This window comes from Neovison vison, chromosome 8, assembly GCF_020171115.1.
Source record: "Neovison vison isolate M4711 chromosome 8, ASM_NN_V1, whole genome shotgun sequence".
In the NCBI taxonomy this organism is placed as follows: domain Eukaryota; kingdom Metazoa; phylum Chordata; class Mammalia; order Carnivora; family Mustelidae; genus Neogale; species Neogale vison.
Genome location: NC_058098.1, coordinates 92,947,455 through 92,969,825, shown reverse-complemented (window position 1 = coordinate 92,969,825; position 22,371 = coordinate 92,947,455). Strand labels below are relative to the sequence as shown.

The 22,371-nt window shown below is 59.7% G+C and overlaps 1 protein-coding gene across 1 annotated transcript; it reads left to right on the top strand.

Moving 5' to 3' along the window:
• The first annotated feature begins 837 nt into the window (after positions 1–837).
• Positions 838–20,438, top strand: LOC122914979 (cytochrome P450 26B1). The gene is made up of 7 exons (XM_044261367.1): positions 838–896; positions 1,727–2,401; positions 5,981–6,205; positions 14,537–14,812; positions 15,087–15,242; positions 16,227–16,511; positions 16,877–20,438. The coding sequence occupies exons 2-7, from the start codon at positions 2,198–2,200 to the stop codon at positions 17,267–17,269; spliced, it is 1,539 nt and encodes a 512-aa protein (XP_044117302.1). The 5' UTR covers positions 838–896; positions 1,727–2,197; the 3' UTR covers positions 17,270–20,438.
• Positions 20,439–22,371: the final 1,933 nt, after the last annotated feature.

Genomic DNA, 22,371 nt, shown 5'->3' with positions numbered 1-22,371 from the left:
ACACCACCCAGCTCCACAGATGTCGGGGCGACCCGAGGACACGCGCGCGCACACACAGGTGCGGCCCCGGGCCACACGCACACCTCGCACAGGCACGCGCGCCGGGGCCTCTGCGGCCGTTCAGAGAAGGTGGCCGCGCTCTCCCAGCGTGTTTATTTACTCATTTGTATCAATGAACGTTTGTGCCCGACTCCTCCCGCCTCTGGGTGCCGGGGCTGCCGGCTGCAGCATTTGTTCCCGGCGCGGGACACTCACCGGGACCGGCACTGGGGTTCCTCCGACGCTGCGGGGGGCGAAGGGGACTACAAAGTTAGGGGGTCTGAGAGGAAGGGCTGTAGCCTGAGCCTCCCTGGATGCGGATGGGGGAGAGGGGAACATAGGAGTCTCGGAGGATGAGAGACATCTGCGCGGAGGGGGGTAGGGCAGCGGTGGCGGAAAGACCTTGGCATCCGAGGTTTGGGGATGCCCGGATCCGGGATAGGGGACCGCGGCTAGGAGTAATTGGGAGGGGGCAAATTGGGAGGGTTGATGGGGTCCCGGGAGATAAGAGCCCGCGGGGTTCCGCGGGATTGGAGCCTGGGACCCCAAGCACAGGTCCAGGGACTTTCGGTGGCCCTCAGTGGAGGGGCAGTCTGGCGAAGACCTCAGCCTCTGGGGCTACGGCCCACACGGGACTGCCCGGGGCGGGAGGAGGGGGCCGGGGACCAGGAGGGAGGAAAAGAGGGAGGGAAGTAGCCTAGCAGCCAAGCGGGCACTGTGCGAGCGCGCACGGTGTGTGTGTGTGTGTGTGTGTGTGTCTCCTCTCGTCCGTCTGTAGGTGCCGGGCTCAGCAAGACGCCGGCGAGAAGGAAGAAGAGGCGAGAGGTGAACTGAGTTTGATCCTGCGGCGGCTACAAGTGGGTCCCGGGCGGGCGGCGGGCGGCGGGCTGCCGGGGCGGGGCGGGAGGCCGGCGGGCGCTCACACGCTCCGGCCGCCGGCCTCTCACCACGCCTCCGGCTTTGTGAGCGCGCGGGGGGGGGGGTGGGTGGGTGGCGGGATGCGGGGGGGGGGGTTGGGGGTGGGGTGGGGTGGGGTGGGGTGGGGGTGGGGTGGGGGGGCGGGCTGGCTGAGCGCCCACGGCGCAGCCTCCCGCCTCTATATAAACACACGCATCGCCTCGCTTTGGACTCAAATTCACATTGAGAGAAGCTTTTAAAACCACCAGCCCTGAAATCCTGCCTCCTGCTTTTCCCCCTCTTTCATTCCTTTTGCCTTCCTTTCTTTTTTCCCCCTTTCTTCCCCCAGCAGCAACTCCAGAACCGAGAGACCGCGTCCCGGGACGGATTGCCTTTTCTTAATTGATACAATAGCCCAGCTCGGGTTTTCACCTCCTCCCCCAACCCCACCCCGCCTCACCCCGCCCGCCCGCCGGCCGCCGCCGCCGCCGCCGCCGCCGCCCCAGCGCCCGCCCGGGGCTCTGTCGCCGGCCGCGTCCCGTCCCGGCTGCGGTCCGCCGGCTCCGCACCCGCGCAGCGCCCGCCGCGCCGCCTCGCCCGCCGCTCCCGCCTCGGGGGTGCAGCGGCGGCTCTGCGGCTTCGGCGCGCCGCCCGGGGCAGCCCGGGGACGCTGGGCTCGGGCCTCTCCACTCGCCTCGGCTGGGGAGCCTTCCCCCTCACCCCTAAAGTTTCTGGGTTCTTTGGAATTTTTGGATTCAGAAATTTTCCCCCCTTTTTTTTTTCCACCTAGGAATTTGAGGGGAGAACTTTTGACAAATCGATCGCACTTTCTCTCCGATAGCTCTTACGAGAGAGGCTCCCGCTGGACAAAGTTTTCCAAAGTTTTCCGAGTGTGATGGTTTCGGGGAGAGCTAATCCACCAGCTTGATTCACGGCTTCATCTCACCAGCCCTCGAGCAGCCCCTAAGCCCGCTATAAGGGAACAAACAAACAAACAAACAAAGTTACACTCCGAGTCGCCTCGTGTCTCCTCTCTCTTCTTGTAGGCAATTTTTTTCCTCCCTCTCTCCGCTCCCCTCGCAGCCTCCACTCCCCTTCCCTCGGCCCCTGCCCTCGGCCCCTTCCTCCTTCTCTGTTTCGGCTGGAGGTGCCAGGACCCCCGGCCGCAGCCTCCCCTCCCCCGCCGCTCGCGTCCCTTCTCATCCGGCCCTCCCCTCCCCCGCCGCGGCCGGCACAGCCAATCCCCCGAGCGGCCGCCAACATGCTCTTTGAGGGCTTGGAGCTGGTGTCGGCGCTGGCCACCCTCGCCGCGTGCCTGGTGTCGGTGACGCTGCTGCTGGCCGTGTCGCAGCAGCTGTGGCAGCTGCGCTGGGCTGCCACCCGCGACAAGAGCTGCAAACTGCCCATACCCAAAGGCTCCATGGGCTTCCCGCTCATCGGAGAGACCGGCCACTGGTTGCTACAGGTAAGGGCGCGCTCGCTCCGCTGCCCTCCGGGGTCCGCTAGCGGCGAGCGCGGGGCCGTTGGAGCCGCGGGCAGACCAGGGGGCGCCGGGAGCCTGAACGCACAGGTCCCCGCCCCGCCCCTTCCCTCCTCTTTGCGGGTGCAGCCCGGGCTTCCTTTGCCCGCCCGCGGCGTGGTTGGGGGGGGGCATTGGCGCCGAGTGCGCAAATTCTGGGGGCTGGTAGGAGAGGTCCATGGACTCCCAAGATTGACTCGGAGGGCTCCCAAGATTGACTTTCCCCAGTCGCGGGCGACCCAGCAGGGGTGCGTGGACCGTCCGGGGGTTTCCCCTTGCGATGCCAGCCGGAGGGGGAGTCGTGTGGTGAGCAGCTTTCGCCTCACCTTCTCGCTCCAGACCCCTGTCGCCATCGGCTGCCGGGGCTTGGGAGGTATATTGGGACCCGAAAATTGAGTCGGGGAGAGGAAGGAGTCAATGGCAGCCAGAATTGCCTCCTTAAGCCCCCCGGCTGTGTTCCGCCGCGTCGTCGGTTGCGCTAGGTACTAACGCCCTGGTCTACAGTCCAAGAAAGTGTGTGTATTTAGTGGTGGGGAAGGAAGGAGGCAACTCAAGGAAGATGAGAAGCCCGAGACCAGAGGGTTCTTGGCTTTTAAGGAAAAGGGTCTATTTACTTATTGGGTGGGGACACTTGAGCAGGGGAGAGAAACTTGGGATTGGTGTATGAGATCCAAAGAGTGCGTGTGTATGTGTGTGCGTGCGTGTGTGTGTGTGTGTTTGTGTGTTGCTAGACGCCACACAACCGCATACTGCTGGTGATAATGGGGGTGGGTGCGTCAGGGACCAGACTCAGGTAAGTAATGGGGAGATTAACCTGGAATTAACCTCGTCAAGTGCTAGACAAACGCTTTTGCAATTTGATATACACCAGGTTTTTTGGGGGGTGGGGGATGCCTCTGGTTAACCGCGGGAGGTGTGTTGTGTTCCGGTGAACACCCGTGTTTGTCCGGAGGATGCTGGTGGGAGTTAAGAGAAGGATGAATGTCCTGAAGACAACCCCGGCAAGGGTGAGGTGAGGCGGGAGGCAACGGCAGAGACCTGTGGGTTTAGAAGTGCGAGAGCATGGCTTGAAATTAACAGACGCGTGCAATTCGCGAGCGCACACACGGACACCCTGCCCGGCCCCGCCCCGCGCGGAGTGACAGCGGAGCGGGGGGCGGGGTGGGGGTGGCGCGGTTCCTCTAGGTTGCGGTCTTCCCAAGTTCCAGAATCGGCCCATCTCTTTTGGGGATGCTCATGCAGTGGGGTGGGATTCGCTTTAACCAATAGGGCTACCCTCCGTAAAGAAGTCCCCAGAGCCTCTCCCGTGCCACCACTACACTTAGAAGAGTTAACTGCGGAGGTGGTCTAGGCTTTTGGCCGAGAATTTAGGAAATAAAATAACTCACGCGGGCATCAACTCTCGTCTCCTTAGAGCCAATCTGCGGAATCCGTGGTCTATCGCTCCCCCCCTTTCTTGACCTTTCTCTGCTACGCCGAACATCCCCCTGACCTTTTCCCCGAATCCCGCAAGGGTGCCTGGGGCCCCGTGCCCAACCCGCACTGAAGTTGGGGAAAGGGAACCAGGCCTACGCCTCCCCTTCCATTAGCCCGCGGGGCCCTAGACTCCCCCGTGGGAGGGAAATGGGGGGATGCCTGTAGAAGAGCGCTGAAGGGGTTAATGGGAGCCCTCTGAATCCCAGCTTTATTTTTTTGGAGTCATTTATCAGATTTTACGGGGAGACCTCCAAGGGCTCTCCGTTTCCACCGTGCGCCATCTAAACAGAGCCTAGGGCTAAAAATACAACATTTTTGTATAAATTGGACTCGCGGCCCGAGCGGCCGCCCCTATGAAAGTCCTCTTTGTGAAGACCGTGGAAACGGCGGACAAATAACTCTTTATTAATGCCACAAAAAAACGCACTTTAATTATAGTTAGGCAGATCAGAGACGGGAGGGGGCGGCGGGAGAGAGGCGGCAGCGACCTCGGAAAATTCACAACCCAACTTTTGTGTCGAAAGAAAAGAAAAACAGAGGAAAAGAAGGAGAGGAGCGACGGAGAGTCAGACGGAGCTAGGGAGACGCGTAGAGCAGACGGAGGGAGGGAATCCCGCTCCTCAACCCCCCCTTGGTCGCACCTCCACCCTCGCCTAGATTTCTCTTAAAGGGGAAGACGCCGTCTAGAACTGCGGTGGGGTGGAGGAGCTCTCTCCGACCCGCCAACCTGAGAGTGGGGTGGCGTCCCCCGCGGCCCAGCCCCCCTCTAGGAGGCGCGGCCTCTCTGGGCTCGCTCCCTGTCGCGCGCCGGGGCCGGAGGCGCATGTGGAAAAGTGATTAGGACTCCGGGTTCTGCAGAGTCACTTTTCGGCGGTGCTGGGTGTGTTCACATTTAGCTGGAGAATACTTTTCCGTAGAAGAAAGGGAAGTGAGCAGAGGGATCAACCCGGGAAAAGGGGATGCCGAGGTGTCCCTTCGTGGGTACAGGACTCCGTAGGTCTGGAGTCCGCACCCGCAGGTCGTTGCCCGCCAAGCCAAGAGTGCGGGACAGGTGGCGCCTCTTCCCTTGGCACCGGGCGCTGCCCCGGCTGGAGAAGGGTTAACGCGGGGTGGGGTGGCGAGCGCCTACGTCAAAGGTGAGCCGGACGCCCCTGCCCCCGCCCCTCGGAGGTCCCCTCGGTTTCCGGTACCCGCTCGGGGGCCGGCTCAGCCAGCTACCCCGCGCGCCGGGCCGGGGCCGGGGCCGGGGCCAGGGCCTAGCCGTCCCGGGCTCGCGCCGTTGCGGCCGCCGCCGGGGATCCGGTTACCTGTGACGGCCGCCCCGCCCTGCCCCGCCCCGCGGGAAGCGCCTTCCTCCGAGCTCCCGTTCCAAACTCCAGGGCGGCGACGAAACTCCTTCTCAGTTATTCCCAGTGCAGATTGCATTAGGAAAATCGCGGCTCGCGGCCCCGTGACCCTACCTTGCAGATCCCTTAGAGGGCCGCCGGGTCCCTTCGCGGCCCACCCCTGAGAACGGAGGAAACCCCAACCCCCTTCTGTAGTGACAGCCTCCGGGCACGGACTGCTCGCCGCTATAAATAATCTTTGGCCTGCGGCCACCCCGCGGGGTCTCGCCAGCCCGTGGCCGGGAGCCTGGAAATATTTATTCCGAGAGTCTCCGGAGCGTGAGGCGGGGGAGCGAGGAGGAGGGGGGTGGAGGCTGTAGCTTCGGGTCCCGCCATCCGGGATACCTTTTTCCTCCCGCAAGTCATTACCAAAAAACACCCTCCCGAGGGGTGCCCCGGGCCTCCCGCCTTCTTGCATTATTTATTATCCTCTAGGCCCTACTTCCCAGTTCTCGTGCATGCTATGAAAAATAAAACCTTCGTGTGTGTGTGTGTGTGTGTGTGTGTGTGTTGGTGGTGGGGGTGGGGGACAGGGGACTGGTGGCCTGGGCTGAATCTTCTGCCCCCCTCCCCCCCCACGCCGCGGGTCCTCCAGGCTGGGCCTCTGGGACATCCCATCCGGAGATTTACGCCCTGAAAGAGGTCTCTTCCCTGGTTCCCGCAGGGTTCCGGCTTCCAGTCTTCGCGGAGGGAAAAGTATGGCAACGTGTTCAAAACGCACTTGCTGGGGCGGCCGCTGATCCGCGTGACAGGCGCAGAAAACGTGCGCAAGATCCTGATGGGCGAGCACCACCTGGTGAGCACTGAGTGGCCACGCAGCACGCGCATGCTGCTGGGCCCCAACACGGTGGCTAACTCCATCGGGGACATCCACCGCAATAAGCGCAAGGTAAGAGCTCTCTCTCTTGGCTAAGAGCCCCGCAGCCCTGCTCTGACTCTCTTCTTCCGTGCACCCGTCTCGGGTGTAAGGAGTTTGTGGAGCCCCGGGGGACAGTTCCACCCGAATCTGCGCCCCTCATTTGCACACCATGCTAGAGGATCCCACACTCCCGTGCCTAGACGACTGCGGTCCGGGATCCAGAGCCCATAGGCCTCCTCCGGGTCTGCCCCACTATCGGTCCGCAGTGCCATTCCCATTAGGAGGCCAGGCCCATCGGTGGCTGTTGCGGGGGGTGGGGTGGTTTGGACAGAGCTCAAACATGCAGGGAGTAGGGCATCCAACTCCTGTCCTCCCGTACTCCACAAAACCGAGAAAAGATAAAGGCAAATGGTGGTCCCCGCTCTCCTTTTCGCCCTGTTTCCCTTGGGAATTCTGAGGACAGAAAACCGATCTTTGGAAAACCAAACCTAGCCTTTCTGCCACTGGTTCCTTAAGGGCGACGCGGGCAGGCTCAGGGAGCGGACCACCCCGTGCACGAGGGTAGCAGGGCCTTGCCTTGGCGGGGCAGAGGAGGAGGTGGAGGTGGCGGGGAGATGAAGTCTGGGGCACTGCCGCCCAGCTCTGGACGGCGGAGGAAGGGCGAAGGGTGGGAGAGCAGCGGAGGCGCTGCGAAGGATCAGAGCGCACCTACCCCCTCCCGTACAGAGGAAGAGAAAGTGGGTGTTTATCCTGTGGATTTCCCGAGCGCCTGGAAGAGGCGCGGAGGAGGCGAGCCAGAGCGCACGCAGCTAGCCTAGCCTCCCCGCCCCCTCCCAGGGCAGAGCAGCCGCCGCCGCGGCTCTAAGCGCGGGCGGCACGTGCTGTTTGAACTGCAGTAACCCCAAAGCTGGGCCGCCAGCGGGCGGGGCGGCGGGCCGCCAGCTTCAGGCGGCCAGTGAGGGGGCGCTGCACGACCTCCCCTCCCTCCCCGTTTTCCACTGGGTCAGAGGACTCATCCAGGTTTGAAACCTTAAGGAAAGAGAGAGGCAGCCTCAGATCTGCCCAGAACAGTGGCAGAGTAGCGGGGGGGGGGGGCAACGGTGAGCGGCTCCCACCTCCAGAAGTCTATGCGAAGAGGGCTTTGTGAACGTAGGTATTCATCTTGTAGTATCTGATGTCTTTGAACGGCCTGCGAAGAGTAGTTTTCCAGAGCAGACAAAAGGAGGCTAAATCCGATGGAGGAGGCACACCCCATCCCACCCCCCACCCCGCTCCCGTAAAGCACGGATTTCAGGGACTGGAAAGGGGCTTCTAGGGTAGTCTTCCCCCATGTACCTCACTAGAGCAGGAAGCAGCTAACAGGTCCAGAGGAGAGATGGGAAGTGCCTGGAAGGGAGCTATGGGCTCAGCACGGGGACGGCGGTGGGGGGGGGGGGCTTATAAAATGTGTTCCACACTATTTTTTCTTAGTCTTTAGGGCTCCACCAAAAACCCCTTTCCAAAGAGTGAGGAGACAGCCTGAGTGAGACTCAGAAGCCCAGCTCCAAGGACTATCTGCTTCCTCATTTTATCTTTATAGAGACTGACAAGAAAACAGTCATTGTCCCCTTCTCACAGAAGGGGACACTGAGGCTTGGGAGTTTGAGAGACTTGAATCTGGTCAGGAAGCAAAGAAAGGGCAGGACAGGGCGTGCAACACAGGCATCCACGGGGAAGAGTTGTTTCTAGCCCATGAAGCCCAAGAGGAGCCTTACTTAGTCCTGCAGACCTAGGATTGCCAGAGCTGGTGGTGGGAGTAGGGAGGAGGTACTGGGAGGACAAGGAGGGCTGGAACAGGACCAGACTGTGAGACCCTGGGGGTGCAGAGGGCTTTGGGGCAGGGCTGCCTTGTGGTTCCACCCACCCTGTTCCTGACTTGGCTGTGGGTCTCCAGGTGGGGAGGGCCCACCTGGAAAGCCCCATGGTTTGGGCCCACATGGTTCATTTGGAAGGAGGGAAGGAGATGCCCCAGAGCACACTGCCAGAGGAATGCCAGGGAGAGCTGGGGATAGGGCAGGGGCGGGGGCCAAAACTGAGAGCCACAGAAGAGTCTTCCATGATCTCCCTCTTTGGGACACCCTATCCTCTAGCTTTTGGGGGTAGGAAGCAGACAGAAAGCAGTTCATCCTGACAGAGGCTTGGGAATTGAAGGTTTTAGGTGAGGTAGACCCGGAAGTGGGACACTTGGTCCTTGCCTCAAGAAGTAGAGTCCAGCTGGAGGGATGAGAAGAGAATGTTCAGGGGCTTGTTTATGTCCTGGAAAAAATGGTCAGGCTGCTGGACCCCAGTGCCCAGCGGACCCAGCCTGGCCAGGGTCGGGGGTATGCCGTGCACACTGCCTGATCCAGTCCGCACTGCGGTGAGAGACCTTGTGGGTGAGCAGGCTGCTGGGCTAGGCCCAGGCCTGGTTGGGATGTACTCACAGGAAGTAAGGCCCAGGTGTGCTGGGGCCTGGCCGGCGGGAGAACGAGGAGCGTCACTGTTTCCACTGGGGCTGGTGGCCCGCCCCTTCTCTGGGAGGTCTGACCAGATGTGCTGGGAAGGGGCTCCTTACAGCCATCGCTGCACTCCAGGTGTTTGCCCCGCCTGTCCTGGTGGTCTAGGGCCAAGATGGCTGGGGTTGCCAGGGAGAAAATCCAGAAAGTCTTGCCTAGTCTAACAAAATCTTCTTAAGGAGCCGGGCCTGTGTCCCTATAGCCACCACCCCAGACTCTGTCCCCTCGTTTTTGTAACCTTCCTTCCCCCAGGGGCCTGGGGTGTCTCTGATGAATGGGAGAGGGATGTCATCCTTCTTTGTGTGGGTGGAGGGAGAGGGAATTGTCCTGGAAGGAGGGTGGTAGGGAAGGGTAGGAGGAGGTTGTCAGAGACACAGAGGAGGAGTGGGAGGGGAGATGGTTCTAGAATCCCCATTGCACAGCCCCACACCCCAGAATAAGGCATTTCCTCTTTTCCTTTGGAAATGGGGAGGCCAACAGCTTCAGGGGGCCTCAGACAGTAGCCCTCCCCATACCTGGGGAACATCCCAGAGGATGCACTTAGTCCTAGAGACTCCAGGCATGGCACTCTTGCCCCTCCAACCCAGACTCCTGGCTACAGGGACTTCTGAACCCAAGACGAAGGTGGGGGAACAGCTCCCCAGGCTTTGGAGGTAGGATGAAGAAGCCTTGTCTGCACACATCCCAGCCCTCACGGGCCTGGCCCTGGGACTATGTCTGGGGCGGAGGTGGAAGGCAGGCTCAGGATCACTGCACTTCTCTCAGAAACCCTGTCCATCCTGCAGTGTGTGTTGGGGTGCAGAGTCCGAGAAGTACATCAGCAGGAGGGCAGAGCCAGGAGGTCTGGGGGGGGGTGTCTTTAGGGAGCCCAGCCCAGCCTGGCTCTTGATGGCCTTGGGGCCCGTGCACAGCCTCTGGTTTAGCCCAGGGAAGCCGCTCCCACCTGCATTAGGAAGGTGAGTGGCCCAGCCAGGCAGCCCTGCCCCTGAGAGCTCTGCCCAGCCCCCCTGGCATAGGCACAGAGCCTTTGTTCTGCCAGCCCAAGAAGTCCTTCACTCAAAAGTTACTGTAGCACCAGCCAGTGGATGCAGGGACTGCTGAGGGGGAGGGTGGCGGGAGCGGATCTCTCTGAAGGTCAATGTGGGAGGGAGCCCACGGCCAGGCAGCCACCAGAGCGCCTGAGAGTGGGTGCCTCCCTCCATGAGCCTGGTGCCAGGCAGTGGGCGGGGGTAGTGGTGGGGGTTCTGGCCAGGCCTAGGGTCTGTCTTCTCCCTTTTCCCTCCTTTCTCTGTCCTCCCAGGGCAGGGAGGGGTCAAAGGCTGTGATGCTGACATGTCTGCTCACTCTTCCAGCCTTGGGAGACAATTCTGGCCTTGACAGAGAGTGGGCAGGTTTGACTGGGGTCTACTCTGGCCCTGAGCCCCCTGTGCCGACCAATGTATCCATTCAGGCTGCCCAGGCTGAAGGGCCGGAGCTGGGGGTGTCCCTCTAGGGGTGGGAAATGCCGAAGCAGGGACAGAGGAGCCACACAGCTGGACTTCTCCTGAGAAGTTTGGCCATAAAGATAAATTCAGAGCCCCAGGACAGGTACATGGTGGCTCAGTGGGGCTTGGGGAGTGGTGGGAGATGGGGTTCAGGGCCATTGGTGGGTGTGGCCAGTCACGGCCAGGACTGTGACCCTGGGAGGGCCCTTCCCCATGGGGCCTCCACTTTCTGCACAGGCTGGGGGGTCTGGGCAGGTCCCTCCCTGTCAGAGTGGCTGAGTGGGATTGGCTCGGGAGGCAGCCAGGGTGAAGTTGAGACCCAGTGGAAATGCCAAGCCCCTGGGAAGATGACACTATCTCTCATCCTCCCCCTTACTTGAATATAAAGTACACACCTCGGCGTCCCCCGTGTGCCCTGCAGACAGCTGCCGCGGCACTGCCCGCCCTCTGTTGCTCTTCCCACTCCGAAGCTGTAGCTGTCCTCCGGCAGCGTGGCTCGGCGGGTAGCCTGCCCGGGCCCCCGCCCTCCCGGGCACCCGCTTCCATTCCTCCCAGTCTGACTCACTGGCCCAAGGAGTAGGTTCCTGCCCTGGCTCTTCCGACTCCCGAGACTGCCTGTCCAGAGACTGTCTGTCCATATGTCCATCCATAGGCACCAGCTGAGAAGGGGGAGGGCACCTGGCTGAGCAGTCAGAGTCCAGGGTCCTGGGGCTCCAGTGAGCCGCTCTCTTCCCAGGGGCGCGGTGGTACAAGAGCAGGAGGGGCAAGTGTCTGTAGAGACAGTTATGGAGAATCGGAGCCTTGGCAAGCCCCCCAGTGTCCTACTGCCTCCCACTCAGGGTTGAGAGAGAACCAGGGAAGTGGGTCCTTGGGCCAGTTGCTTTGCTGGAGAAGCTGATGGGGGGTAGCGGAGGGTTACCAAGCACAGCCTTCAAGCCAGGAGCCCAGCCTGTGCCTGGGAGGTCCTGGTCCTCCTGGGACGCTCTGTCTTCTCTCCCTGGGCACCTAGGGAATTCCGTACCTGCTGCTCCCTCTGCAGGGCTTTGCCTGGGCCCAAGCTGGTTCCCGATGACCTTTGTCCAACATTGTTGGCTCACTTTTGGGAATTCCTAGGGAAGCCCCAGAGGGAAACAAAGCAGCTTTGGCTCCTGTTACAGCTGTGGTCAGGGCAGACGGCTCTGGGGGCTGGGAACCCTTCCTCTCTTCACACTGAGCGGCTCAGCTGGGCACTTGCCCATGTGCCCGACTCCTGACCCCGCCCGCCCGACGTGGCCCAGGCCTCCCTCTGCTCTGGGCCAGCACCTCCGCCTCCTCCTGGCCTTTGTGGTAGGTGGTGGTTTCTGGGCTGCCTCGGCTGTGGGAAGTGCCCTCGTTGTTAATCCTGGGCACCAACCCAGGGATGAGGACCTGGAGTTTTCCTGGTGCCTGGGAGGCCCCGATGCCTGGGGAATAGCAGGGCTGGAAGCAGGGGCACGGATGGGGTGACCTCTGAGCGGAGTCCCTTGACTCAGAGTGCCTGCTGTTTTGTTTTGCTTTGCTTCTCCTGTGGTCATTTTCTCTGCCTCAGGGGGGCTCTGAGAGGAATCATGGGCAGGACAGCTAGGTGGAAAGGGACCCAAGAAAGTCCAGTTAGACCTTTCATGAAACCAGTGGGGAAGCTGAGCCCCAGAGAGGGCAGTGACCTTCTGGCTGCTCCTGGTGAGTCAGGGGCTGGATCAAGATAAGAGCCTTGGACCTTTCCAGATGCCCCAGACCGGAGGCCTTCAGGTTCAGGATGACAGAGGGCTTCCTGGGGTCATTCCAGCTCCTGCTCAGGACCCCTGACTACCTGGAGGTAACATGTGGATCCCCCACCTTTGAAGCCCATCTACTTAGTTCCAAGTCTCCCTCCGTCCTGCCCTCCTTGGACCCCAAGCTTGAGAAGGAGCGATTCAGCTGGTCATCACTAGAGGGCGCAGGGAATGTAACCTTCGGGGCAGGGCAGGGCTGGGCAGGGCCGGTGGGTGGGTCATGTCTGGCCCCTTCTGAGAGTGCTGGGGGGTCCTCAGGGAGCCTCCTTTGGTGACCCTGGGAACCCTTCCTGGGTCACTGTAGCCTGCGTGGGGTGTATATTTGGGGGCCTAGTAGGCATTAGGTGACTTGAGGGGACAGTGTCTACTTTGGGACACCTAGTTTATGGGCTCTGTACCTTGAAAGGAGCCACAGAGATCATCTCCTCACCATTTCATACGTGAGGAAGCTGAGGCAGGGGGGCATGGCTTGGTCATAGTGTTGCAGTAAACTGGTGTATGATCCGGGGCTAAAACCTAGGTCTCTGGGTCCCCAGCCTGCTTTGTCCCACCACCCCGCTACCCTGTAGAGGCTAGCTGGCTTTGAGTTTGACCAATCTAGGTGTGCGTGGCCTCCGGCCCATTGCCCCCTCCACATGCCCACCTCTGAGCTTGGGTTTCCTGTTCGCTGGGGGCCCTGGCCAGTCCTTGCCCCATCCCCTCCCTGGTAGTCCTCCTCTTGGCCAGGTGTGACCTCCCTATCTTTGCCGGCCTCTACTCCCAGTCTCCCCATCGAGGCCTGGGAGCCACAGAATATCTTTCTTCCTCCCCCATGAACATCTTACTATTTTGTAAGGGCCCTTGGTTAGCCAGCATTGGGCTCTGGAGATGAGGCCCCATTCCCACCCCATTAGACTCCGATCAGGAGCTGAACTTGGCATCCTAAGGACACCAGGGAGGGGGTGCTGAAGCAGAGAGCCCCACCTATATCCATATATCCATACAGCCTCCTCTGAAGGGGGGTGGTGGCTGAGGTCTCCCTTGGAAGTTCCTGGGACCCCGCTGCTGAGCAAGGTGTGAGTGACCCATCCAGACCTGGGCTGCCCTTGGCCACTTCCCATCCTTCTACATTTCAGCTGTCCCTTAATAGCAGGAGCAGCCCCAAACAGCACTGGCTCCTCTGCCCCTCACCGGCCTCCTTCCCTCCCTCCATCTGCCCACCGGGAATTTGGGAATGAAAGTGCTATTGTGAACGCCTGGCTGGGCCACTGAAGGGCCAGCTCTGTTATTTCTGCAAACCAGCCCTCCCATTAGCCATGCAGGGCTGAGGCCAGGAAAATGTTACCTTTTCCTCCTCGAGCTGACTGCAGGGGAAATTCTCACATTTACAGTTTGTGCGGTGGTTGTGTTTGGGGGGATGGGAGGGGAGGGCAGGCGCGTGTGTGTGGTTTGCGTGGGGCAGGGCAGGGGAGCAGGGGGAATATGCATCTCCTTCTTCTGTGCTGCCCCTCCCAACTCTGCCTTCCCCAGTGACCTTCCCCTTGGTGTTGGTGGGGGTGGCCCTCTTCGCTTTGGTGGCCCCTCTGGTTGGGCGGGGGGCGTGGATGGAGGATGTTGGTTATGAGTGACACACAGAGGTATCAGTAAATAAACTCATGTTCTCCCCTCTCCTGTCTGCCCTGGGCAGCAGCATGAAACTGTGTGCTGGGGGCATTTGGGTAAGGAGGGGGCAGGAGTGGGTTACTGAGGAAGCAGGAGGATGGAAAGCAAAGAAGGTGGAAATAGGGACTCGCCATTTACTTAAAATGGACCAGGGAGATGCAAGGAATTAAAAGGGCTTCTGTTTGGCATTGTGATCTTTCAGGGTGGAAAATCTTGCCCCCGTCCCCCTGCCTCCAGACTCTGCCACACTGAAGACATTTTGATGGCACATCTATTAATAGACTGCCTAGGGTCTCCACCCATCAGGTGTTTCCCAGGGACTGAGAGCAGTTTGGTGATGGGGGCAGGGGGCTCTTGGGAAGTCCTGCTTGCAGTCTAGCTTCAGACTCTCTTGTTCTTCCATTAGAGGAGATGAGCCACCTACTGCTTTGCACCTCCTTGTCCAGTCTATGCACCTGTGTTCCACTCCTCCTGGGCACTTCTGCCTGGGAATTTGGGAAGGGGGCCCTGCAGTGGAGGGACCAGCTCCTCGGTAGACCTACTGGCAGCTGGGCTGCTTCGTCCCCAGGGCTTTACCACTGTGTGCAGCTCATGCTTTTCTGAGGGGCAGGAAAGGAGAGGGCCGCTCCGATCTCGCTGTGAGCAACACAGAATGTCCTGACTTAGAAGTGCCTGGACACTGTGCTTTACTCCTATCCTTCCCCTGCCTCTACCCCAAGGCGCAGGCAGTAGGAGGGGGTTCGGAGCTGGAGCACCAGTGGGGGTTTGTGACCGGAGGTGGAAAGTGGAGCCCGACTGGGGTGAGGACCCGGCGTCTCTGTGGCCGCAGTCCTGGGCGCGTGCTTCAGTGGGGCCCCGTGGGGGCTGCATGGGCAGGCGCGAGCTCCTTCCAACTCCCCCCTTGCCCTCCAGGTCTTCTCCAAGATCTTCAGTCATGAGGCCCTGCAGAGCTACCTGCCCAAGATCCAGCTGGTGATCCAGGACACACTTCGTGCCTGGAGCAGCCACCCGGAGGCCATCAACGTGTACCAGGAGACGCAGAAGCTCACCTTCCGTATGGCCATACGGGTGCTGCTGGGTTTCAGCATCCCAGAAGAGGACCTGGGCCATCTCTTCGAAGTCTACCAGCAATTTGTGGAGAACGTCTTCTCCCTGCCTGTCGACTTGCCCTTCAGCGGTTACCGGCGGGTGAGCCTCCAGGGCCTGGGAGGAGAGGAGGTGGGCATCTGTGGGAAAGGGTGGCTGGCCACTCAGTCACTCACTGGTCACACAGACAGACAGGAGGCATCAGCAGAAGGGCGATGGGCAGGGGAGGGGAGCCTTCACCCGCTGGTCTCAGCAGCTTAGATGGGAAGATCTCAGAGGAGTCCCTTCCCTGCCCTTGGGAGGGGGCCTCTGGTGACCCTACCCTTTGAGTTTGGTAACCAGATCGCCCCCTTCTCCCCACCCCCCGCACCACCAGGGCATTCAGGCACGGCAGATCCTGCAGAAGGGCCTGGAAAAGGCGATCCGGGAGAAGCTTCAGTGCACCCAGGGCAAGGACTACTCGGATGCCCTGGACATCCTCATCGAGAGCAGCAAGGAGCACGGCAAGGAGATGACCATGCAGGAGCTGAAGGTGGGGACGGCCTCCCCATTGGGCAGCACGAGTGCCCCAGGTTCTGTTTCTGCCCATCCTGCTCCACTCCCACAGCGGCTGTCTCTGTGTGGTGGTGGTGGCCAACGCCACATGGGGCTGTGGGGACACAGCCAGTAAAGAGGCTGTGTCCCAGCCTGTTTCATGTGGGTGGTCTGATGGGGAGGCTGAGAAACAGCCATAATGGGGGGGGCTGCCCCCCACCTCAGCTTCTGTGCACCCAGTCCTGGGAGTGAGTTGGTCCCCACGGTGAAGATGCTGAAAATTGGTCTCTAGGAACCTCAGGACAGACTCTGTGTCAGTTGCTTTGTGGACCCCCTCACTCCCTTCCACCCTCAATAGTCACCAGTTCAGCGCATTTCATGGTCCTCAGAAAGGCAGCCTAAGCCCTTGGGGGAAGAGCAGGGAAGTTCTGACCTAACTCTGATCTCCTCCCCTCCCGCCAGCCTCTTTTAGCTGAGTCTTCTGGGGACCCCCTCCCCTCAGCCTTCTCACTGCTGTCCCAGCACAGGTCCCCATGGCTATGGTCCCAGGTTGTCCCCCAACCCCATCCATGCTCCTGCCCTCCCACCAAATGTCCTGGGGATGGAGGAAGGGGCTAGGACTGCTGGGTAGAAAGCCCAGGGACAGACCCACCTTCCTTGCCCACACAGGGCCTGGCTCCCCAGGACTTTTTCTTTTCCTTCTGGGAGCTCACTGCCCTGATGAGGCCTGCTCAGGCAGGCTCTGGAATCCAGCAGTGAGTGAGAAGCAGCCCTATCTATCCCAAGGGACTTCCAGGCTAGTGCTTCTGCCCTGGGCTGTGGCAGCTATGTTGTCTGCCCAGCAGGGGGACTGGCCCTGTGACCTGTATCCATTGTGGCCTGAAGCTGGGAGACAGGGCCCAGCTAGATGACTTTGGGGCATGACAGGGGGCCCTGTACTGGCAGAGGGGGGCTGAACCTGGATCCCTGCTTGCCGCTGCAGGACGGGACCCTGGAGCTGATCTTCGCAGCCTACGCCACCACGGCCAGCGCCAGCACGTCCCTCATCATGCAGCTGCTGAAGCACCCCGCCGTGCTGGAGAAGCTGCGCGAGGAGCTGCGGGCCCAGGGCATCCTGCACAGTGGCGGCTGCCCTTGCGAGGGCACGCTGCGCCTCGACACTCTCAGTGGGCTCCACTACCTGGACTGCGTCATCAAGGAGGTCATGCGCCTGTTCACACCCATTTCCGGTGGCTACCGGACCGTGCTGCAGACCTTCGAGCTCGATGTGAGGCTGGGCCCTGCAGGGCTGGGCCTCTGGTGGGAACGCTGCCTGGGGAGGGTGGACGCTGGCCTGTGGGAAAAACCGGCCTTCCTGTTGGGGTGCTACAGTGGGGATAGGGGAGAGTCGGCCCCAGATGCTGGGTCAGATGAAACCGACCGGGCTGTCATATGGGAAGTTGCATGTGGACATCTGTGAACAGGAGGGAGGACTCCCAGGCTGCGGCAGGAGAGGGGATGCTGGCCAGGACTGAGGGTCCACAGCTGGGGACAGGGGGCTGGGGGGGCAGCGGGTAGGAAGTCCTTGGCCCTCTTAGACCTCCTCTGGCTCTCACCACCTTCCTCTATGCCTGCCCCCCTTCTTGCCTCCAGGGTTTCCAGATCCCCAAAGGCTGGAGCGTCATGTATAGCATCCGGGACACCCATGACACAGCGCCCGTGTTCAAAGATGTGAACGTGTTCGACCCGGATCGCTTCGGTCAGGCCCGGAGTGAAGACAAGGATGGCCGCTTCCATTACCTCCCGTTCGGCGGTGGAGTCCGCACCTGCCTGGGCAAACACCTGGCCAAGCTGTTCCTGAAGGTGCTGGCAGTGGAGCTGGCCAGCACGAGCCGTTTTGAGCTGGCTACCCGGACCTTTCCCCGCATCACCTTGGTCCCTGTCCTGCACCCTGTGGATGGCCTCAGCGTCAAGTTCTTTGGCCTGGACTCTAACCAGAACAAGATCCTGCCAGAGACGGAGGCCATGCTGAGTGCCACAGTCTAACGTCGCCTAGCCCGTACCCCCGTCTCAGCCCAGCCAGGCCTGGGGGGTGGCGGGGGTGGCGGGAGGCACCAGAAGGGTCGAAACCTGTGTGGGGGAGGGGGCGAGAACCTGGGAAAGGGGGAGCGGCGCCCCTATAACTTGCCCTCCCCTGTCCCCCCCCACCCCCGACCCCGGCAAACCCTACCCAAAGCCAGAAGGGCCCCATCCTTCCAGGGGAAGGGCCCTTCCCCTGGCTCCTATTTCTACCCAGTCCCTCCAGTTCCCACGGGCTTAGCCCCCCGGGGGAAGTGACAGGGCTGGGCACTCCGCATGCCCGTTACAGTGTTAAATGTCAGTGGCTCAGCTGCAGCATTTGCTTGTGATGTTCCCAACTGGTCCCAGCTCTCCATTTCTTTTGGACCCTTTTAGTCTGAGGGCAGGTGGTTGATGTGGGGGGAGGGATGCAAGGAAGGGCCCTCTTTGGCTCTCTCTTCAGCACCACCCCCCTTCCAGCTTTGACCCAGACTGGTGGGATGTCCTTCTTGTGTGGCCGCCGAAGAACAGCATCCTGGGTAACAGAACACAAGTCACCCTTGCTTGGGGGGGGGGTGGACTGCAAGCAGCCTGGAGGGGCCTCACCCCTTTGCCAGTTTGGACATTTGAAATTACCTATTGCTGCTACTATTTCTCTCTTCTGACCTTGGGGCAAAGGAGCTCCAGGCCCTGTCCTCCCAGCATGTTCCCTGGTGGCCCTGGGCATGCGCACTGATGTCCCCACCTTCCTGCCAGGCAACCTTGAGCCCATCCTGCTCCCCTGTTACACACACACACCCAAGGCCTTTGACTCATGGACCGCACCCTTGCCCCCCGCCACCCCCTTCCCCCCATATTTATTCACTGACATAACCGAATCTTGGCGTTCCTGGGGACTGGAACAAGCCTCTTGTCTGTCCCCTAGCCTCCATCCCGGCTGTCCAGGGCAGGACTTCTGCGAATGATGCTGTCTCCCTGCCCCTAGGCTCCAGACCTTCTGTGGGTTCAACCTCAGAGCCTCACTCCCTGGGTGAAGTCCAGTGCCTCTGCCTTTCACCCTGGTGGAGATGGGGAAATGGCCCACTGCCTCCCTCCCTGCTCGGTCAAAAGCCCTGAACATACGAGGATTTGGCGACTGCCATAAGCTTCTGCTTGGCCACGGTTCACCCCTGTGTCCCCCACTCCTGCTAGTGAGCATGGGGACATATACGGGTTCTTTCTTCTGACAGGGAGCAAGGGCTTCTGTTGTCCCTCCCTTGACCTTCACCCTTGGCCCTTTGCCCTTGGAAAGATGTCCTTGAAATCGTTCTCACCTGTGTGCCAGTGTCTGCTTAGCTCAGCTCAGGGGTGTGAGGACAAGATGAGAGCAAAGGGAGGTGAGCATAGGAGGCAGCCCTTTGGACGTGCTGACTCGGGTCCTCTGCTGTGGTCTTGAGGCAGCCGCGCCAGGCGTGCTGCAGAGCCGAGGAGGAGGGGATGTGCGATTTGTCAGAAGTGATTTGGTGTGAAACTGGCTGGTCAGGGGATGACTGGGGGAAAGAGGAGTAGCTCCTGCCACTGGCATTTTGAGTGTTGGCAATCTGGGATGCCTCCCAGGATGATCTGGGGTCTTTGGTGAGTCTCCAAGTGATCTTGTCTGTTTTCGGATTTTTCTTTGCTTTCTGTGTTTCTCTTTTGGCTTTTGATGTTATAAAAGCAACGAATCCTCTTTGTAAGAAAATCAAAAACATACAAAGAGTGCGGGAGACCAGTCTCTCCAGTCCTTCTCCAGAGCAGTGACTGCCGTGGGCAGCTGTGTGGCCCCCTCCATGGTGCTCAGTGGGAGGACTGCAGGCCCCTCCCACCCCCACTCACACACCCTGGTGGTCGGCGTTAGGGGAATGGGCTCCTGCCCGGCAACGGCTCTGTAACCCCTGTTCTCAAGGGTTTCGTTTGGTCCCTACTGTTCCACCACTGAAGAATCCGTGCAGAACATACATCACTGGCAAAAAGACATTTTTTTAAAAAATCAGCAAAATCCCTCAGTCCACCCCAACACAACACACACACACACACTTTCTGAAAAAAACAGGCAAACACGTGTAAAGACTCATCAAAGTTTGCAAAAGAGCTGCACGGTGCCCTGGAATTGGTTACCCAGAAAAAAAGCCCAGTGTCTGGAAGGTTCACGCTCCAAGCTGCCCCCAGCTGAATCAGTCGTTTTTTGTTTTTGTTTTTTGTTTTTTTTGACTGACTTTCTAAGAAGGCAGTAAGTGCTACTCGAGACAGGAAGCCCACCAGGCCTGGCCCTGGTGAGGGGTTTGGGGTGGGGTGGGAGATGGCGGGTTCTGGGAGGCACCTTACATTGGGGTGACCAGTCTGGGAGGGGCTGAGGGAAAGGCTGAGGGGGTCCCTGTGAGGAGGAAGGAAGGATTATTTACCCCGCTGGGTCTCAAAGGCAACAAGAAGAGAACTGAAAGACGCTCTTGACTCTTGACTGGCTGACAGGAGGGTTCCAATGTTGAAATGTGGCCGTCTCTGTCCACCCGTGCCTGTGTGTCTGTGTGCAGGTCTGTACAGGTAGTGCTAGATGGGTGACGTTTCCTCACGTACCATTCCTAACTCTTGTAACTTGACCTTAAAAAGACAAAACCCCACAACACTCTTCCTGCCACGGGCTTGCAGATTGAAGCACTTTCGATGTTGGGCGCTGGTGTTTGTGACCTGGGCACCATCCTGACCCTGCCCAGGTCACTATAATATTATTTTATACACAAAACTTTTTTTTTCATTAATGTTATAATTTTGTGTCTGTCTTTATAAACTATTATAAGTACTATTTTTGTTATAATTCAAAATAGATATTTAGTATAAAGTTTTTGCTGTTAAATATTTGTTATTTAGTAAAATATGAATTTTTTTCTCTATTGTAAACATTGCTCAAAATATTAATATGTTTTTATCACAGTTGTTTTAATATTGAAGAAGCACTTGTGTGTTTTGTTTTGATATGAAACTGGTGCCGTGTGAGTGTTTTTGCTGTCATGTGGTTTTAATCTGTATATAATATTCCATGTTGCGTATTAAAAAAATGAATGTTGTGCATTTTGTGATTTTGGAAATACTCAACCTGGCTCTTTTATAGGCTTCCATAATAAACCGTGGGGACTCACCCTTGTTTGGTTGTCTGGTCTCTGTCTTCTCCATGTCATCATCATCATCTCCGGGCCACCCACACATTCCCTTCCAAGATGCCCACCTGTCAGGCGGGAAATTTTTCCTCACGAGGTCTGGGAGACACGCCCACCCTTCCTTGTGCGCAGGCGCAGAGAAGTCCACGGCAATGCCCTACGAGTAGTAGGTTCCCCTGGGTTGGGCGGGGGTAACTGTCTGACCACTGGTCCCCGAGGGCCGTTGGGTGTTGGGGCAGCTGGGAACCGGCGCCACTGGCCGAGTGTGGCCATAACCAGCCAGGCCAGGCAGCTTAGTGCTGGATGAGGCAACCCAGTGCTGAGGGCCTGTCCTCAGAGTCTATCCTGCTTTCTTGACCGAGGACACTGAGGTCCACGGCCAGGGGACAAATAGGGGAGCAGAGTTCAGTTCTCTTGACTTCTGGCCCCATGCCCCATGAGGCACTTCTCAAAGCCTATTACATGGGTGTTATAGGAGCAAATGGGTTCCCTCATCAAATAAGTTTAGGGAAAGGGTTAAGTAGAGCTGGGTAGCTTCCTTCACTGCAGGACTTGCCAGGACCTTGAGCCCAAGGATGGGTGCACTCAGGAGCTTCATGGCGTTGACACAGGTCGTGGGGCTCCCCAATCCCATTTGATGACTGAAATCATGTCCTCCTTCCTGTTTATCACACTCTGTGAAAAGGTGATCTGCAACCTGGTTCACAGAGGCCAGAGGTGAGGCCAGGGAAGGGCAGAACGTCCAGGGCAGGGACAAGGAACATCTGGGGTGGTCTCCAGGACCAAGGCGCCAAGGGTGGGGAGAGAGGGCCTCACAGTGCCCAGGCTGGTCCTGTCCTTGGCAGTGCCCAGTCCCCTCCCCACTGTCTGGGGAGGGACCCACTGCCTCCCAGTTAGCCTGAGAAAGGCTTTTTTGTGTGTGTTGTGTGGCTCTGGGTGTTGTTTATTTGTTTGTTTGGGGTTTTTTTTGGTTCCTATTAGTTAGTCAGACTCAGCTTCAGTTCAGAGTCCTCAGGCCCAGACCGGGGTGCAGGGCCCCTCCCCACCTGGCCACCTGGGCACAGAGCCTGGCCACCCCTGGAGAGAGTCACCAACATCTCCTGAACCACATCGCCAAGACAGGGCTCCCAGCAAGCCCTGTCTCCCACGCTCGTCAGTCCGTCAGTCTGTCCTGCTGCTTCCCTCACCTTTCCCTGCAGGGCTGAGGTATGCCCTCCCCAGTCTTAACCTCCACCTGGGGAGGGAGAGAGCAAGGGAGAGTCTCCTGTTTTCCATGAGCTAAAGCAGAATTTTCAAGTGGCAGCGACTCTCCCATGGCCACACAGAAGCAGAGGGCAAGGTAGTCCCCAACCGGGAATCACCTGGCCAGTGGCCTCGCAGGGCTCCCTCAGCGAACACCCCCAGCTTCCACTAGGAGCCACACCAGCAGAAGGTCGTGGTTTTTCAAAGTGGCCATTCCACGTCTCCCGGGGGAGGGTCCTGTGTGGCAGCGGAGGTGAAGGAAGCATGGGTCTCGGGCTGCCCTCGGTCTGACCGCCCAGCCACGGGGTGGGAGGGTCCCGCCAGCCCGGTCAGTTTGTGCCTCTCCCCCGTGGGCCCAGCGGGTCACTGAGGTCCCCCACACGGCCTCCTGCCCCCCTGGGATCTCCTGCCCTGGAAGGAGAAGGCAGGCTGTTGTGGACAGGCCAGCATGACCGCTGTTTGTCCAGGGATCGGGGCGCCGGTTTGGAGGGAACTCACAGACCGCACATTCTGCCGCCTCCCAGCACTTTTCCAAAACAGCCTGGTCTTGGCTGGGCCTGGCTGACCGGGGTGGCCGGGGCCCAGGAGCTGGGAATGGGGCGGGGGAAAGCGTGGCCTCGGGGCCAGCAGTGTGAGGTAAGCAGGTGAGGCCGGAGACAGCACTGGGTCAGAGCCAGC